Genomic DNA, 16,379 nt, shown 5'->3' with positions numbered 1-16,379 from the left:
TAATTTATCTTTCTTCCCTTGCAGGCAAGAGGAGCAGAGATGAGAGTAGGGAGAGTAGTAAGAACGCGATCTTCCCTGACACACCTGCATATTCTCTTTGCTACAGCCGTTAGCCCTCAGAGAGCTTTCTAGGCAATGCCCCGAGCAAGGTCAGGGAGACGAAGCTCCCCCGTATACTCACAGCCCCTTCTGGTGACATAATTTGCTTTCTTACCTGTTTGTTGTGCTTTGCGCTATCTCAAAGTGTGTGTGTGACCTCTGTCGTGCCAAAGTATCTGAAACAGGATCAGTTTGGCTTCCGCGTTTGAGGAAGTAAGTGCCAGACAAAGGAAAGTCTGATTAGGCTGTCCCTTTGTCATGATAGAAAAAGGAGACTTAAAGGGGGAATGGAATAAGGTGAGGTTGTTGAGTTGTGAGTCTTTTTAAGCTGGGAATCTCTCTCCTTCAAAGGTGGCAGACAGAAAGCCCAGGTCCTCAACACTAGCCTGATGCACTCGGAGTCTGAACTGGACAGCGATGAAGCCATCTTCACGTGGCCTGACCGTGAGAAAGGGAAGCTGCTCCGTAGCCAGAATGGCTCCTTGCGCAATGGACAAGTGATGCTCAAACCCAAGAACCAGAGGGAGGAAATCCTATAGCTCCTCTCAGGCGGCCTTTTGCTGGAGCTCAGTGGGAAAGGCCATTCCCGTCCCTATCCTACAAGGGCCTTTGGAGGCCAGTTTGATTAGGAACAACGCTGCTAACTCGTTTCACAGAAAATAACTTTGTGGGTTTGTTTTCATTCAGTTAAAACTGGTTGTACTTGAATTTGAACTTGAAGGGAAATCAAAGGGAGGAGAAGGCAACTGTGAACCCCAGGCGACGCGTCAGGAAAGGACAGAGCTGGCATCTGGAGAGCGGCAGGACAGAACCACTTGGAGCAACTGTGAATGTGCAGGACCCTCCTCGCCCACCTCAGACTGCAGCGGAGGAATCGCCCATGGACTCCCAGCTCACTGGCCTTGGGAGCTCCTCGGAGAAGGAAGGTCAAGGCTGTGCTTTGAGCTGTGCTCTGAGCTCCCTTCAGGCTCCGGTAGCCCACCATGGGCTACTTGTGCTGTCGAACACCTTTCTTCTCTTTTACTCCCACCTTCCCTAATGGTTTAAGCACTATTTTAATTTAGATTTGTCCTTTCACATGCACTTGGCTGCGTTTGGAGTGTAGAGGAGGGGGGATCTAAACACTGTGGTCACCCTCCATCAGCTTGCAGGTAGGAGAGGGTTTTGTAGCTGTTCTAAATTACTGTCAGGCTTTTCTCGCTGGGAGTGTTGATGGCACGGTGCCTGTTCAGATGTGGAAAGCTGACCTATCTGTGGTAATTGGCTGGGCGCGCAGACCCCCTCCCGCAGCGAGCTCTCCTGCTGGGTACCAGAGCCAGGAGGGGCCACCAGCCTTTCCTGCCTGATGGCTGGCTTTATTCCAAAGCTGTGAGATGTTGTTCAGTGGCCCCAGCACCTTCTGTTGGTCGCCAAGCCGTCCGTGAGTCTGGACATTAACCATATCTTAGTTATGAAACGCCATATACTATGGGGTTTTGGGTTTTTTTTCCTTAAAATTTGCACAAGCCAGGCAACCAGGGGTTGGTACCTTCAGTTCCCAGCAGCAGGCTGCTCCCTTGGCTGGCAGCTTAGTGGCCTCATGTTCTTACGGCTGAAGAGCCCGGTGTGCTCCTAACGTAGAGCGAAGTACACGCTTGGTGTCCTTCAGTCGGCGGAAAAGGGAACTCTCGGTACCTGAGGGCATCGCGTGGTGAGCGCCAGCAGCGAGTGGCCAAGTGTCTCTGGGAGGCAGGCGTGTGGCGGTCCTTTCCCATACCCGCCCCTTTGTCTCACTGTGCTGCTTTCATGAGTTGCACCCCCGTCCTCGGGCAGAAACCGGCCTCTTGCTGGCATGAAGGATGCTCCTCTGTGGATGGGTGGGCAATTTATTGCCTTTCTTTGTGTTTAATTTAAAAACTGGAAACTTGTTTCATTGGCTTTTTTTTTTTGAGCTATGAAAGCCAAAAGGCTTTATCCTCCTTGGTTGTATTTATATTGCTGCACTACTGATTTGTGTTGAGATAGATGAAGATTAAATACTATTGAATGCGAGGGAACATTCCCTCACTGAATGTAGTCATGGCTGCTGCTAAGTTTATTTTTCTGGGCAATCAGCTGTCTTCCTCAGGCACCAGCTCTGGAGCCTGCTGCTCTCCCGAGCACCGAGGCATTACCCTCCTGCCCTCCCAGTTCCGCCAGGCACGGGGCTTGCCTCTTGCTTGCCTGTGTCACGGCGCGGGCCACCCTCCGGCTCGTGTCTGGCACACAGCTGGTGCTCTGAGCCAGGCTCCCCCTTCCCGGGCTGCTCCCGCACCCGCTCTCCCGACGGCTCCCTCCCTCCCAGCCCGCCCGGGACCACACACAGGGACGCGGACACCGCGATGCTCCCCACGGCGTGCTCAGCGCTGGCTGAAGCCGCTGTTGCGAGCTGTGTGATGGCCAGACGCTTAACTCTTGGGTGACGCTCCCCTCTGGTGCGTTTCCCTTTGTTGGGGTGTAAAATGAACAAACTACGAGGAAAGGAGGCCTTGAAGCCGCAGGGGTTGATCCAATGTGGTCCTGGGACTGCGCCTGGAAGCGGGTTGTGCTGTTAGAGGAGAGCCGTGGGACTCGCGCTGGTGCTGGTCCTTGGGGCACGCGTCCTCTGAGCCTCTCGCTCCCGCCCGTCCCAGGGACGTCCCCCTGCGGTAGGTCGGGGCTGGGGGCCGTGGTTCAGCCATCGGGTGCTCCCTGCTGCAGAGATTGCTACCCTCACAGGAGACGCAGAGCGTGCTTTCAAGCGAGACTGGCTTCTTGTTACGGAAGAGAGAAGGATTATGATCTGTTAACGCCAACCCCTTTGTTTAGCTGAGGCCGTTTTCTTCGTCCTTACACTTCTGTGGGGTACCCAGCGCTTGGGTTGGGATGCGCCGCCCGCCAAGGCTGGATTTCGCGGTGGGCTGTGGCGCTCCCTCCGCGCCGAGCGGCTGGGTTAGGATGGCTTCCTCGCTCCTTAGTCATTTGTCATGGCTGAGCGCAGGTTTGTGACAGCGCATGGTGTGAGCTCCGTTAGACTTCTGGCTCCCATCAGCGTTCCTGGGCTGTGCAGCCCTTTTCCTCGCTCCACACCTTAACCCGCGGTGCCTCTGAGCCCTCACCTTCGCAGGGCTGTGAGAAACGGGGACACGCAGCAACTGACCTTGTGGGAGGGCGAGGGTCCGTGAAGCTGACGGAGGCAAGGAGACCCCCCCCCAGGCTGAAGGCAGTAGCTTTTGGCCCAGCATAGGACCCCCCTGAGCCGGGGCCGGGGCGGACTGTCTGCTTGAGCGCGCGTTAATGCAGAGCTCTCCCAGGGCGTGTGCGTGGACAGCAAACGTGTCGGCTTTGAAATCCCTTGCCACCCTCTCCTCCTCCCCCGTGGCGTCGCTGACATCGCTGCTGGGTTGTCACCCGAGCACCGCGAGCGGGGCTGACCTTGCTCGGGCAGGTTTCTGCATCGCTATGCATTATGATTTCACAATTAGAGACACTGGCTACAAGTTACCCACGTGGGGAAGTTAAAAGCTGAGACATCTCTTACGTGAACCCCCAGCTTCACTTGGTTTTGTTTTCTTCTTTAAAATGTTCAAACACTGGTTAAGATGTTTCACGCAAATGTTGCATTCTAGTTTTAAAATAGTTTGCTCTTAAACCTTTTCTTCATTCTGTTGTAGCGGGGGCTGCCCAACCTGTCTGAACTTCGGTTTAACAATGTTTGTTGATTGCAGTGTTACTTGGATCAAGACTAAAAGTAATTTTTTTAAACAAAACGTTTCTTGCAAATAAACAGGGAAGATGTTTTGCTGCTGCTCAGCTTGCTTCTTTCTCCAGTTCCAGCTGTGGGGTGGTTCCCAGTGACCCCACTGTGCTCTGTGTAAGCATCCCAAGTCCCCCCTCGTTCCTCGTGCCCGGCGCTGCTGGACGGGGGGCTGCCTTTGCTCCAGCCCCCCATGGCTCGCAGTGGGGCTCCATGGCCAGCGTGGCCACCGGGGCTGCCAGGAGCCTGCTTGACAGACGGCCAGCTCCGCTCCTTGCCCAGCGGCCAGTGCAGCAACCTTGACATGTTGGTCACTGTGCTTTGCGGAGGGAGCAGGAGATGCTGCAGGCCCTGTGCTTGTGTTTTGACCCCTGGTTTGTTGATCTGCCCCTGCTTTAGCACAACTGTAATTCGCTTCTGCTATTTCAAGTCCACTTTTGGCCTAAGCCCCCAAAGGCTCTTGCCCCTGGTCTCCTGCTGACCGGGTCCGGAGTCCCCTGTCCTGCCCGGGACTGTTCCCTGGCAGCCGAGGCAGGGGCCGACTGCTAATTTTCACTGGAAAGTAAAATAACAGCAGCATTGGGGCTCAAGCTGCACCCACACCTGGGATAACTGTTCCTCCCTATGGAGCAGAGGAACATTTATTAATTAGTGGAGTCCTTGAAGGAGATTAAGAAGGCTGCCCAGCTGTCACTGGGGCTGGCTGCTGGAGGGAACGCGCTTTAGCACCTCGGCAGCCAGAAGGGACCCGCGGTGGCACCACGGGACACGGATTTTTCAGAGAGGGGAGGAGGCTCACCCTCAGAGCTGCCCTTCAGTCCGTGCGCATCTCACGCGGTGCAGGGGTTTGCTGGAGCCCTCGCGGTTCACGCTGCTCAATGTCACCGAAGGACAGGGGCAGCCAAATCTGCTGGGCTCCCCGGCCCCCTGCCTTCAGAACGGAGCTGGGGAGAGCCCGGGTTTCTCCCTGCCCCAAGGCAAAGAGCTGCTCCTGCCTGTGGCTGCGTCCCCTCCCTGAGGGATCTGGGTCGGGTCTGGAGCCTCCTGGTTATTTGGGAGAAATCTCAGAGAAATAGGTTTTATTGCAGGAGTTTCACAGCTCAAGAAACCGACGCAGTGGTGACCGCGGCCAAGGCAGCAGCTGGAGGACTCTGCCCAGCGCCGCGGCGGCTGTTCCGGCGTTCCGGGGGCAGAGCTGCCCGGGGAAGCCCCGGGGCCCCTCGGGAAGGGGGTGCAAGGATGCGGCCGCTGGCACTGCGACGCTGTGGGCGGCCGAGGCCGAGAGCCGGGTCCCAGTCAGAGCGTGACCGAGCCGGGGAGCTCAGTGCAGCTGCAAATACAACCCCCAGCTCCGCTTCTCCCTCCCTAAGCAGCGCCCGTGGTGAGGAGGAGTTAAAAAAGAAAAAACCTCTGGCAGAAGCCTGGGGGGAGAGCAGAGCTTTGGTTTTTTCTCTCTCCACACACATTCTCACCCCTCTGCTTGCACTGTCCTTGCTCCGACCATGTGGATTTGGCGCTGCTCCCCAGCGCCTTCCTCTCATTAGGATTCCCTGAATTGCTGCTGCTTTACCTCTTCCAGCCGGGCTCTCCCCAGCCTCGGCGGCCGCCCTGCCAGCAGCTCCCGCACCGCACCTTGCCAAGGCCCCCACAGCCCTGGGGGGGGACACGGGTACGGTTATGGGAATGGTAACGATCTGCTCATTAAGCTCCGAGGTGGCATCGCTGGGATGATGGACGTGGGCAGCCCCTGCCAGCAAAGGGCACTGCAGGGATGCCGGTGGCTCCTGGGGAGCTGGGGACGCCGCGGCACTGCCAGCACCCCCCGGCCATGGGAGCTGCCCCCAAGGCCGTGTCAGGGCGGCAGAGCAGGGACAGGAGTGTTTGGCCAGGATTTGCAGGGGGCTGGGCTGGAGGAGCGACCCTGTGCTGGCTGTGTCCCGCTGGGAACGGGTCACCCTGCCCCAGCCCGCCCCGCTCCCCACCGCCAGCACCCCACACCTCCCTCCTGGCCAGGCACAGACCCTGCCGTCGTCCCTGGGTCGCTGCTGGCCCCATGGGGCAAGTTACAGGCATTTTGGGGCTAGCGTGGCTGGCTCGGGACAGGGGCTTTGCACAGCATCCCTGCGGCAGCCGCCTCTTCCCTTCTCCTGCTGCTCCTCCTGCCGAAGCAGGGCCCCGAGGGGCGTCGGGATGCCATGCGGGTGCTGCCGTGCAGGCCCACGGGCGCCATCACCCTCCGTCCATCCGTCTGTCCGTCCGTGCGGGGCCCGTGCGCCGAGTGAGTCCGTCTTTCCATTGTTCAAACAATCTCTTTTCCACACTCAGTGCCAAAGCCTCCCCGCTTGCTCCCGCACGCGCCAGTATATTTAGCTGCCTCTAAGCCTCTACCTTTCCTTATATAGGAGAGGCCAAACGAATTTCGCACTCTCATTATTAATAGCCTGAGAGGAGCTCTTAGGAGGCTGCCAAAAATAGCAGGCAAACAGAGCGCACCCGGGGTGGGGAGGGCGTCGTGGCAGGCAGGCAGCCGCCGGGACCGCCGCGGGAGGCAGGGACGCCGCTGCTTTTTCTGGCTTTTCCCGTTGGGAACCCCACTAAGGTGTCTCCTGGCATCCTGCCCCTGCTGCAGCCCCGAGCTGGGGGTCCCCCTCGCCCCGCCAGCCCTCCGCAGGGAGAGGTAGGACCGGCCGGAGCCCGGGGGCGGCGGGGTCCACGGGGTGGGCAGAGCAGCCCCGTACCCCCCGTCTGTGCTGCGCCGGGTGCTGGGACAGCCACCTCGAGGGTGTTGGGGACACCCAGAGCAGGTGGCCCAGGGCAGCCCGGGGATCCCTGTCCCTCGGGGGTCCCCCCAGCCCAGGGGAACCCCTGTGGCTACGGTGGTGACAAGTTTCACCCTCCCGAGCACCCCACAGGCTCCGCTTTGCCCTCTGAGCTGCCCCGGGCTGATGCTGGGCCCAGCAATGCATGCCGGCTCTCCCCATGGCGTTGCTCCGGGACCCCCACCCGGGGGACACAGGGCAGGTGGCGGGGGGCAGAGGCGCCTGGCTGCGTGCGGCTGGCAGCCCTGGCTGCCTCGTCGAGGAGGGAGAAGGTTTCTCGGCAGGGATCGCCCAGGCAGTGTCCCCGGAGCCAGGACACACCACGAGCCCTGTGCCGGGGCACCGAGCCTGGGCTGGGGCACGCGAGGAGGGGTTGCGGGGTGGCCAGCGAGTGGAGGGTCTTCACCTGCACCCGGAGGCATCTGCATCCCAGGCAGGGTCTGCCTTAAATCCCTCCCTCCCTCCCTCCCTGGCGAGGAACTTCTCCCGCTGAACTGGAGGATGCTGCAAGCTCCTGCGGACGAGCCGGAGGAGTCCTGTGGCAAAGTCAAGGCGAGCGGGGAAGCGGCGTGCTCCTGCCGGCTGTCACCGCTGCCACCAGCCGAGCCCGCAGCCGGACGGTGTCACCTCCAGGATCGTGAGTGACCGTGCGGGGTCTGCGGGAGGTGCGGGGTCTGCGGGAGGCAGCGGGGCTTTCCCCGCCGCCGGCGTTTAACCTTCAGCGAGCCCGGCCGGTGCTGGGATGCTGCTGCCGCCGCTCGCAGCCCCGCGCTCGGCTCCTGGCGTGGGCAGGGAGGGGGCAGCCCCGGGGCTGGGGGTCACGGTGGCCCCCCACTGCTCAGGCCAGGCAGGGCGGAGGAGCGGGGGCAGCAGCAAACGCTCCGTGGGGTTGTGGGGGGGCAAAGGGACACCCCCAGCAGGTGCCGGCTGCAGGGGGGTGGGGGGTGCTTGGGTCGGTGGGCAGCGCAATGGGCCTGTGGGTGCCCCCCTGCAGCAGGTCTGGTTGCCCCCTCCCCAGGGAGACGGGTGCCCTCGGCCTTGCAAAGTGGGGACCCCCCACACCGGTGGGACGGGGCGGGAAGGGAAACCCAACTCCTGGGCACCTCGGCATTGTATTTTGGACACGCACGGGGGGAAGCGCTGGCCACCATGGCTCGCTGCACCAGGGCTCCACGGGCCACGCACCCGCAGCCCCGAAATGGGCAATGCCTGCAGGCGAGGGGGGCTGAGGTGCTCCCCCAGGCACCCCCCGGCCAGCGCTCCCCTCGCACCCACCTCCCTCCTCATTCCTGAGCTTCTTGGTGTTTTATTAAGGCGCTCAGCGGCTGGAGTGGCTGCTGCAGTGGTTTTGCTGGGGATGGATGAGCCGGGGGGAGATGTTGGAGGAGGGGGGGGCAGCGCTGAATAGTAAAACTTGGAAAGGCCCCTGCGAGGCAGCGACTGCAGAGCGCGGCCGGGCACGCGGCGCCGGGGGGAGCGGGGAAAAAAGATGCTTCCTTTTATAGACAGGCTGGGGCTGTTGGGTGCTGTGCAAGCGTGTGGGTGCCACCACGGCCGACCCGGCAGCCCCCCCCGGCTCCTCTGCCTCCCCCCTGCAAAGCCGTTTGCCCCCGGTGCCGACAAGTCGCCCTGCCCGGGGCAGGGAGCTGCTCTAGGGGCAGGTGGGGGACTCAGGCTCTGCCTAGTTTGGGGGCTTCTGGCTGGTGTGGGGGCACGGAGGAGCTGTGGGAGCGGGGCTGCCCCAGGACAGAGCTCCCGGAGGGCTTCTGCTTGGGGACGCTTCAGCGTGGGGACACATCTGCAGCCGTCAAGGGCAGTGCTGGGGCTGGGGAGGGCTCGGTGCTGCCTGTGGGGCTGGGGGCACCTCCAGGACTGCGGAGGAGCTTGCACTGGTGACCGGACCATTTGGGCACAGGGAGGGCTGTGGGGCAGAGATGGGCTGTGGGGCAGGGCAGGGGCAGGGAAGGGCATTGGGAGCGTGCAGGGGTGGCCTGGGCTGGGATCAGGCGAGGCGAGGTGGCCCGGATGCGGCGAGCATCCCGTGGAGCTGGGTGCAGCTCCCCAAGGTCATGGAGAGAGCCCGGCCGAGGGCTGCGGGGACCATGCCGTGGGATGGGGTTGTGTGGCCCCCCCGGGCTGGGTGTACCTCCATCGCCGCAGTCCTGGGAGGCTGCCCAAGGTCAGCCGAGGTGGCTGGAGGGGGGGTGCGAGAGCCCTGACCCTGCTCCCTGGCTCCCAGCGTTTGGGGTGGGCGCAGCCGCTGGCTTTGGGCTCCTGCTGTGCCCCAACAGCCCCTGGGATTCCCTGCCCCCCTACAGCAAAGCTCTGCGGCAGCATCCCTCTGCGCTGCGGGGCCGGGGGAGCCCAAAGGGTTAAGCGGGTGCATCTCTGCAGCCTCTGTCCTCAGGACACCCGCTCAGTCGGCTTTTTGAGGGGGGAACAGGGGTGCTGCTCCGGCTGGACGTGCTCTGCCCCACCGCTGCTGCCGGGATGGGGACTTGGGTCCTGGGAGCCAGGTCTCTGGGGTCCCCAGCACTGAGTCCCTGGGGACCAGCCATGGCAGAGGCCCTGGGGTGCTGGTGGAACATCCTGGGGAGCCCATGGCTGTGCTGGCAGCAGCCCTGAGCCCCGTGGTGGTTGCTGGTGTCTCTGGGGGCCACCAAGCAGTGTCTCGGCTGCCTGTGGGTTCTGTGAGCAGGCCCAGTGCAGTGAGCGTGTACTTGGCACCCACCGGCTCCTTGGAGAGAGCTGCAGCGCCTGTGGCCACGGCTCCTGGCGCTGAGTCACGGCCATGCCAGGCCTCGCCAGCCCCGTGTCCCTCCTGCCTGTCTCCGGGCCCCCCACGCACCCCTAGACCTGGGAGGGGGCAGGGCTGGGACCACCAGGATGGCTCCCTGCACCCGCCATCACACTGCTTCACCTGCGAATTTAGGGTTAGGAAGGTCACTGGGGTCAAGGCAGGGCTGGGCTGTGGTGACATTCACCCCTCTGTCACCCTGCCCTGGCCACACCGTGCCGGGGATGGGGAGTCCCCCCGTGCATCCCCCTCACGGTCTGCAGCCCCTGAGATCTCGGCTGAACCCCCCCTCCCGTGGGCAAAGGCATCTCCGGCCTCCCCTGCCCAGAGCTGGGGTGGGGGCCCAGACCACCCCCCCCCCGGGTCCTTCTCCTGGCCTTGCAAAGGAGCCGGGCAGGGTGGGGGGAGGTGGGTCCCCCCCAGCGCTGGCCACGGCTGCACCGAGCTGCGGCTGCTGCTCTGGCACTCGGGCTGCGGTGGGGAGGGGGACGGGGCAGTGCAGGGTGAGGGTGCTGGGGTGCTGCAGGGCGCTGGCGCAGTGCGGGGTGCCGGGAGGTTGCATGCTGGGTCAATGGGGGGGGTCCCCCTGCAGATGTGGCCCCAATTGCAGGCACCCACTTCCACCGCTTGTGCTGGCTCACGGGACACAGCACTTGGCCCCGGCTCCGTCTCCTCAGAGGTGCAGCCCCCCACGGTGCCCCATGGCCCAAACTGCTGAGCCTCACCGTGTCCTGGGGCATCCCACCGCCCGCGAAGGGCAGCCACCGGCCAAAATACTGGGCGGCGGGCGCATCCACAGCCTGAGCACCCCACGGCCGGTGCAGAGGGTCTGTGTCCCAGGCACACGCGTCGGCCGCGGCGCTGTCTCGCTCTCCGAATGCAGGGGTCCCCTTGCTCTGGCACGGTCGCGGGCACTCTGGCACCATACGGGCAGTGCCACAGCTGAGGATGCACTTGGGGCCGGGCGCAGGCAGAGGCTGGATCCGGGGGTGGGCGAGAGATGCTCCCCACAGCCCCTGCCCAGCCTCGGGCTTCACTGCGGCCGCCGGCTCCTGCCAGGGTCCCAGTGCCCAGAGCCGCCGGGAGTGGTGTGTGGCCCCGCATGCCCAGCCCCATGCTGCCCACCTCTCCCTCCCAACCCTACATACTTCTTCATATGCCCATATGGAGTCGGCCGGCGTTATGGAATGTTAAGAAGTATGTATTTTTGGGCTGGGACCCCAGCGCCGGGACCCTTCCCCACCAGCACCAGCCCAGGCGGCGCCTCCGGAGAGACGGTGTGTCCCTGGGGCTGGTAAAAAGGAACCAGATCAACTTGCAACTGGATTTGGTCCCCTTCAACCAGCTGCAGCGGCGCATTCGCTACGGCACCTGCTGTGCCCCCGCCGCCCCAGCCCGAGGGGCTGCCGCCGGGTGGGCTGGCTGCGTCCTGCCCCAGGAGGGCTCTGCGTGAGGAGTGGGCGCAGGGAGCGGGGAAAGGGGGTTTGCAAAATGGGATTTAGGCCGTTTTTTGAGGCTGCTCGAGGGAGGGGAGGCAGCCGGAGGGGCTGCACCTCCGCCGTCGGGCGGGGGACATCTCTGCGCTGCCCAGGCCACCCGCGCTGCCCCTTGGCCTGCTCGTAAACCGCGGAGCTTCAGCGGTCCTGAACCCTCGGGAAATGCCCCATAAAGCCGCAGAGACCACGGCACAGGCGTGGGGAGCCTCCCGCGCCCGGCGCGTCGCGCCCACCGCAGCCCCGGCACCCCCCGTCCCCGCGAGGGGGGTCGGGGGCAGGGGGTTCCCCGGGTCGGAGCCCCGGGGGCGGGGGAGCCGCGGCCCCGCTGCCCGGCCAAGGGTGGAGGGCGGTTCCGCCCCCGGCTTTGGGAAAACGAAACTGCGCGGAGCCGTTTCTCAGAAATTCTCGGCCGTGACGTCACCCGAGGGCCGTGTCGCCAGCACCGGGCACCGGCGCAGCTCAGAGCGCTCGGCGGCGGCGGCCGGAGAGGTTGGTGGCACAGGGTGCCGGGGCCCCACGGTGGGTGTTTGGGGACACCCCTTTTCCCGGGGGCGGGGTGTTACAAAGGTGGGGGGCTGCTCACCCCGCTGGGCTGGCGGAGCGGCCGGGGAGCCCCGGGCTGGGAAGAAACGCGGGGTCTGGTGGTGGGGGGGTGGTGTCTCTGCTTTTGGGGGGGGGTGACGGGGGCTCCTGGGGGACGGGGGCGGTGGCTGTGGGAGCTGTGGCCGGCCCCGCTCGCCGCCCCCACCACCTTGGGAGGAAACTCTTGCACTTGCTCCCCGCAGGACCAGGCTCGGAGCGCACCCCGCACACCTCCCGCTCCAGCGCTGCCCGCCCAGGACAGCCCACCATGGGTAAGCGGCGCGGGGGACGCGGGGCACCGGCCCCTGGGCACGCACCGAACCTCCCTCCGCTTTCGAGCGGGGGCTGAGTGGGGGCTGAGGGGCTCGGGCCGGCCGGGTCTCCCTCCCCCACACCTCGGGGAGGCGCCGCCCGGGCGGGGGGAGGCGCCGCGATGCTCCCGGGAAGGGGCAGACGCGGCTCCGGCGGGCAGGAGGGAGCCGGGGGTGCGGGCAGGGGGTGGAGGAGCCCCCCCCGCTGACAGCCCTGCCGACTGACCGCCCGCCATCTCTCCTTCGTTACAGATTTTCTCGGCATTGTCATGGGGGCGACCGCAGGGCTCGGTAAGACCCTGGGGGGCGCGGGGTGGGGGGGGGTGGGGGTGGGGGGGCGGTGCCGTGCGGGAGTAAATCACTTTGGCGGGGCGTCACGCCGCAGCTCTGCCCACCCAGGGCCCTGTCGGGGGGTGCCGCCCCCTGCCCAAGCGCTGCCCCCAGCGTGCAGCACCTCCTTGAAGCCCCCACTAGGGAAGTTTGGCCCCGGGACCTGCACCACTCGCTCTGTCCGGGCTGTCCCGGCCGGGCTGGAGCTCTGCCTCCACGGCCCCCCCGTTTCGGGGCTGGGGGACGCGTGTGGCTGAGGAGTGACGCGGGTTTTGCAGCCTGGGGACACGCACACACCCCCCCCCACACACACACACCGCACACCCGGACCCTTTGCATCTCTCCCGTGCCCCCCCGCTGTATCTGACCCCCAAATAAAGACCCCTCAACGCGGTCTCCGCATCCTTCCCCCCCCCCCACGTCGTGATGCGCCGAGCGGGGCCGGCCCCGGGGCGGGACGGGGGAGGGTCCAGCGGAGCAGCCTGGTGTGGTGGGAGGTGTCCCTGCCCCGGGCAGGGGGTTGGAACCAGATGAGCTTTTAAGGTCCCTTCCAACCCGAACCGTTCTGCGACGCTGCGGTCGGCAGCGCTCGGGTCCCTGCCCGGTGCCATCGCAGGGCTGGCAGCGGGGACCCGGCCGGGCTGGGGGCTGCCAGTGCCGGGGAGGCTTGGGGTGCTGCGGCGAGGGAGGGGGCAGCGCTGGCCTGAGCCTGAAGATGTGTCCGCAGCTGCTGCTACAGCCCCGCACGCCTCCTCTCCTCTCCTCTCCTCTCCTCTCCTCTCCTCTCCTCTCCTCTCCTCTCCTCTCCTCGCCTCGCCTCTCCTCTCCTCTCCTCTCCTCTCCTCTCCTCGCCTCTCCTCTCCTCGCCTCGCCTCGCCTCGCCTCGCCTCGCCTCTCCTCGCCTCTCCTCTCCTCGCCTCGCCTCGCCTCGCCTCGCCTCTCCTCTCCTCTCCTCTCCTCTCCTCTCCTCTCCTCTCCTCGCCTCGCCTCGCCTCTCCTCGCCTCTCCTCTCCTCTCCTCTCCTCGCCTCGCCTCGCCTCGCCTCGCCTCGCCTCGCCTCGCCTCTCCCTCTCCCTCTCCAAGACTAGGGTGTCCCCATCTCCTCACCCCACAGCCCTCGCTCCCCACTCTGACACCTCTGTCATAGAATCATAGAATTGTTGAGGTTGGAAGGGACCTTTAAGATCATCGAGTCCAACCTTTAGCCTACCCTGACAAGAGCCACTTCTAAACCATGTCCCTCAGTGCCCCATCTACCCTTTTTTTAAACACCTCCAGGGATGGTGAAGCCACCATCTCCCTGGGCAGCCTATTCCAATGTTTAATAACCCTTTCAGTGAAGAAATGTTTCCTAATATCCAATCTAAACCTCCCCTGACGTAACTTGAACCCGTTCCCTCTCGTCCTATCACTTGTCACCAGGGAGAAGAGGTCAGCCCCCATCTCTCTACAACCTCCTTTCAGGTAGTTGTAGAGGGTGATAAGGTCTCCCCTCAGCCTCCTCTTCTCCAGGCTAAACAACCCCAGCTCCCTCAGTCGTTCTTTATAAGGTTTGTCCTCCAGACCCCTCACCAGCTTTGTAGCCCTTCTCTGGACACGCTCCAACACCTCAATGTCCCTCTTGTAGCGAGGGGCCCAAAACTGAACGCAGTAGGCCCAAAACTGTCCTTCCTGGGCGCGTTGGTGGCAGGGGAGATGTGGGTCGCAGAGACCCCCCCTAACACCGCGGTCTCCTGCCTGCAGGATTGGCAGCCGTCGGTGTCCCGATGGCCGTCGGTGCGCTGGGGTTTACAGCAGCCGGCATCACTGCTGGGTCGGTGGCTGCCAAGATGATGTCGGCAGCTGCCATAGCCAACGGCGGAGGAGTGGCTGCTGGCAGCACCGTGGCCGTGCTGCAGTCCATCGGTGAGTGGGGAGTAAAAGGAGTTCGCACAATGTTTTACAGCTTTGCTGTCAGCCGGGCCAGCTTCCAGCCATTCCACTTGGGGGAGCTCGCCCAGGCAACGGGGCGCAGTGGGGGCCCCATGCTGGGGCTGGGGGGCTCGGGCTGATTCCTCCTCCTCTTCCTCAGGGGCAGCAGGAGTCCCCACAGCTGTGCAGGCTGCCCTGACGGCCGTCGGGGCTGCCACCGGGGCTGCTCGGTTCTGACGAGCTGTGACCGCACCAGGCCCCTCGCTGATGTCTGCTGTGACTGCGCAACACCAGACCACTGCTGGGACACCCCCCCTGGACCCCCACTGGGACCCCCTGCATCTCTCCCATGCTGTTGCGGAGGCTTACAAGAAAATTAAATCAGGGAGGTGATAAACTCAAAATAAACTTTATTCTAAGCAAAGAACGTGATGCTAACCAAAATTCTTTAAGACTCCAACATAATTAATAAACCACAGGTTCAGCATGTAAAATGGAACTAATACTACGCAGAGGACGTAAGAATTCCTGAGTTCTGGAAACGAGGATCCAAAATGTGCAGTTGCTCACCGAGTAAGGCCAGGGCTCTCGACCTGTCTGGAGTTACTGTGGGCAGCGTCCCGATGCACGGGGAGCGTCCCCAAACTGTATCGCTGCTGCTCAGAGGGGACAGACCCAATTTTCCCTCTGCGGGGCTTCATTTATACCCAAATCGAACCTGGTGTCTGGTCACACTTGGTCACGTCGGTCCTGGTTTGGCGGAGGGACATTCCTTCCTCATGTTGGTGAAGTGTACAGGGAATGGAAGTCACTGCGCGGCTGCGAGAAGCTTTGGCCCTTAGCGGGAGGGGGTAGGGGCGGGGGTTGAAGGGGTGGTCAACCTCCAGAAACAACACGTGGTGTTCCCCATTGTGTGTCGTCCCCCCTGTCGTCATCGTCCCCCACCCCGGCACTGGCTCTCCCTGGCGACCAGCTGGGTTTCAGTCACTGTACTCTCTGTAATCAATTACCGAAAGTAAACGCATGAAGCGACAGCCTTGGGCAACAAGCGGACACAGTATTTCCCTGCTGCTGCTGCAGTTCATGCGCCATCATTCTTAATCCCATTTCCAATTTTTCCCTGTCTCCTGCAGTGAACCCCAGCTATCCCTCTGGAAACCCAGCTCCCCTCGAACGATGGTAGGAAAGTGCCAGCTCTGTAATAATAACAACAACAATAATAATGATATATTAAGCCTTCATTAGAACAAATGCTCTCCCTTGCACCCCGGACACCCCTATGCTGCCTCTTGGTGACCGTGGCCACACCAGGATGCCATGGTTTTGGCTGCTCATTCTTCAGGCTGCTGGGAATATTTAATTGGCAGTCGTGTAATTTTTTTGCTTGGGATCCGTATGTGTTTTCTCACACCCTCTTTCATCCCCAAGGCCCGTCTCCACTTGGCCAGGCTCCGCTGGCTGCACGGGCACCCGCCTGGCTCCAGCCGCACCAGCGCGGTTCAAAATAAGTGTAAAGCAGCTGCATGATCGGGGCCTTAAACCCTGCCCTGAGTAAAGCTTTGGTGGCTCCTAACGCCGAGGAGCCTCGGGGACCTCACTTGGGAAGCCAGGAGATGTTCCCTGCCCTTACTGGGAGCCACATCAAACTCTGGGTAACGATGGCGTTTCCGTGTCACTTGTGGCTCTTGGGCGATTCTGGCCCTTCAGGGCACCGGAGCGAAGGCGATGCTGGCTCCCACATGGGGGGGGGTCCCACATCGGGCACAGCTCCAGCAGCCACCGGTTCCACTGCATTCCATGTGGGGGAGATGCCCCAACGACTCACTGGTGATGGATCTCATTGCTGCTGCTCCCAGAGGCTTCAGAGAGGAGCAAAACTTGGGCTGCGGTTTTGGGCTGCGCTACAGCCACATGGGGAAGCCCAAGCCTTGCTGGGGTAAGATATTAAGCTGCTATTTAAATACTGGCTTAAAAACAACCAGACCCTTCCCCCCCAGCCCTTAAAATCTGCAAGATTCTGCTTTTAAACTTAGATTCCAGCATCATACAGGAAATGAGGATGTACTCTTTTATTAAGGTTAAAGTTTTTTAATCACTTTTCCAGAATACAGATACGATTCAAACAAAAAACTATTTTTGGGGTCTCAGTAATTCACTTATTAATACCATACATTGAACTCTATAAATTCTCATATAAGAAAAAGTCTTTTTAATATAGGTTATGATGCACTGGTGGCCTATTTAAATCTTTTGAAGTGACACTTTGCAGTTATATAGCAC

General features: G+C 62.4%; 2 protein-coding genes across 3 annotated transcripts in view; both read left to right on the top strand.

Moving 5' to 3' along the window:
• The window catches only part of KIAA0319L (KIAA0319 like), a 34,959-nt gene extending 31,050 nt beyond the window's left edge, over positions 1-3,909 (top strand). For both annotated transcript variants that reach the window (XM_074562592.1, XM_074562593.1), the window contains one exon: positions 451-3,909. In XM_074562592.1, coding sequence (XP_074418693.1) covers positions 451-638 — 188 coding nt within the window. In that variant the 3' untranslated portion in view covers positions 639-3,909. The remainder of the gene's footprint in view (positions 1-450) is intronic.
• Positions 3,910-6,351: 2,442 nt separating this feature from the next.
• On the top strand, positions 6,352-14,526 carry LOC141733243 (interferon alpha-inducible protein 27-like protein 2A). The gene is made up of 6 exons (XM_074563368.1): positions 6,352-6,530; positions 7,150-7,309; positions 11,751-11,819; positions 12,111-12,149; positions 13,932-14,093; positions 14,260-14,526. Exons 2-6 carry the CDS (start codon positions 7,174-7,176, stop codon positions 14,334-14,336), a joined length of 483 nt encoding a protein of 160 aa, XP_074419469.1. The 5' UTR covers positions 6,352-6,530; positions 7,150-7,173; the 3' UTR covers positions 14,337-14,526.
• Positions 14,527-16,379: the final 1,853 nt, after the last annotated feature.

The sequence above is a fragment of the Larus michahellis genome, chromosome 19 (assembly GCF_964199755.1).
Source record: "Larus michahellis chromosome 19, bLarMic1.1, whole genome shotgun sequence".
In the NCBI taxonomy this organism is placed as follows: domain Eukaryota; kingdom Metazoa; phylum Chordata; class Aves; order Charadriiformes; family Laridae; genus Larus; species Larus michahellis.
Note: the sequence above shows the minus strand (reverse complement) of the source record. Positions and strands in the feature narration are given on the sequence as shown.

Coding starts and splice junctions, on each gene's coding strand:
- LOC141733243 (XM_074563368.1), top strand. CDS start 7,174: ATGCTGCAAGCTCCTGCGGACGAGCCGGAGGAGTCCTGTGGCAAAGTC. Junction 7,310..11,750: donor ACGGTGTCACCTCCAGGATC/GTGAGTGACCGT, acceptor TGCTCCCCGCAG/GACCAGGCTCGGAGCGCACC. Junction 12,150..13,931: donor GGGGGCGACCGCAGGGCTCG/GTAAGACCCTGG, acceptor TCCTGCCTGCAG/GATTGGCAGCCGTCGGTGTC.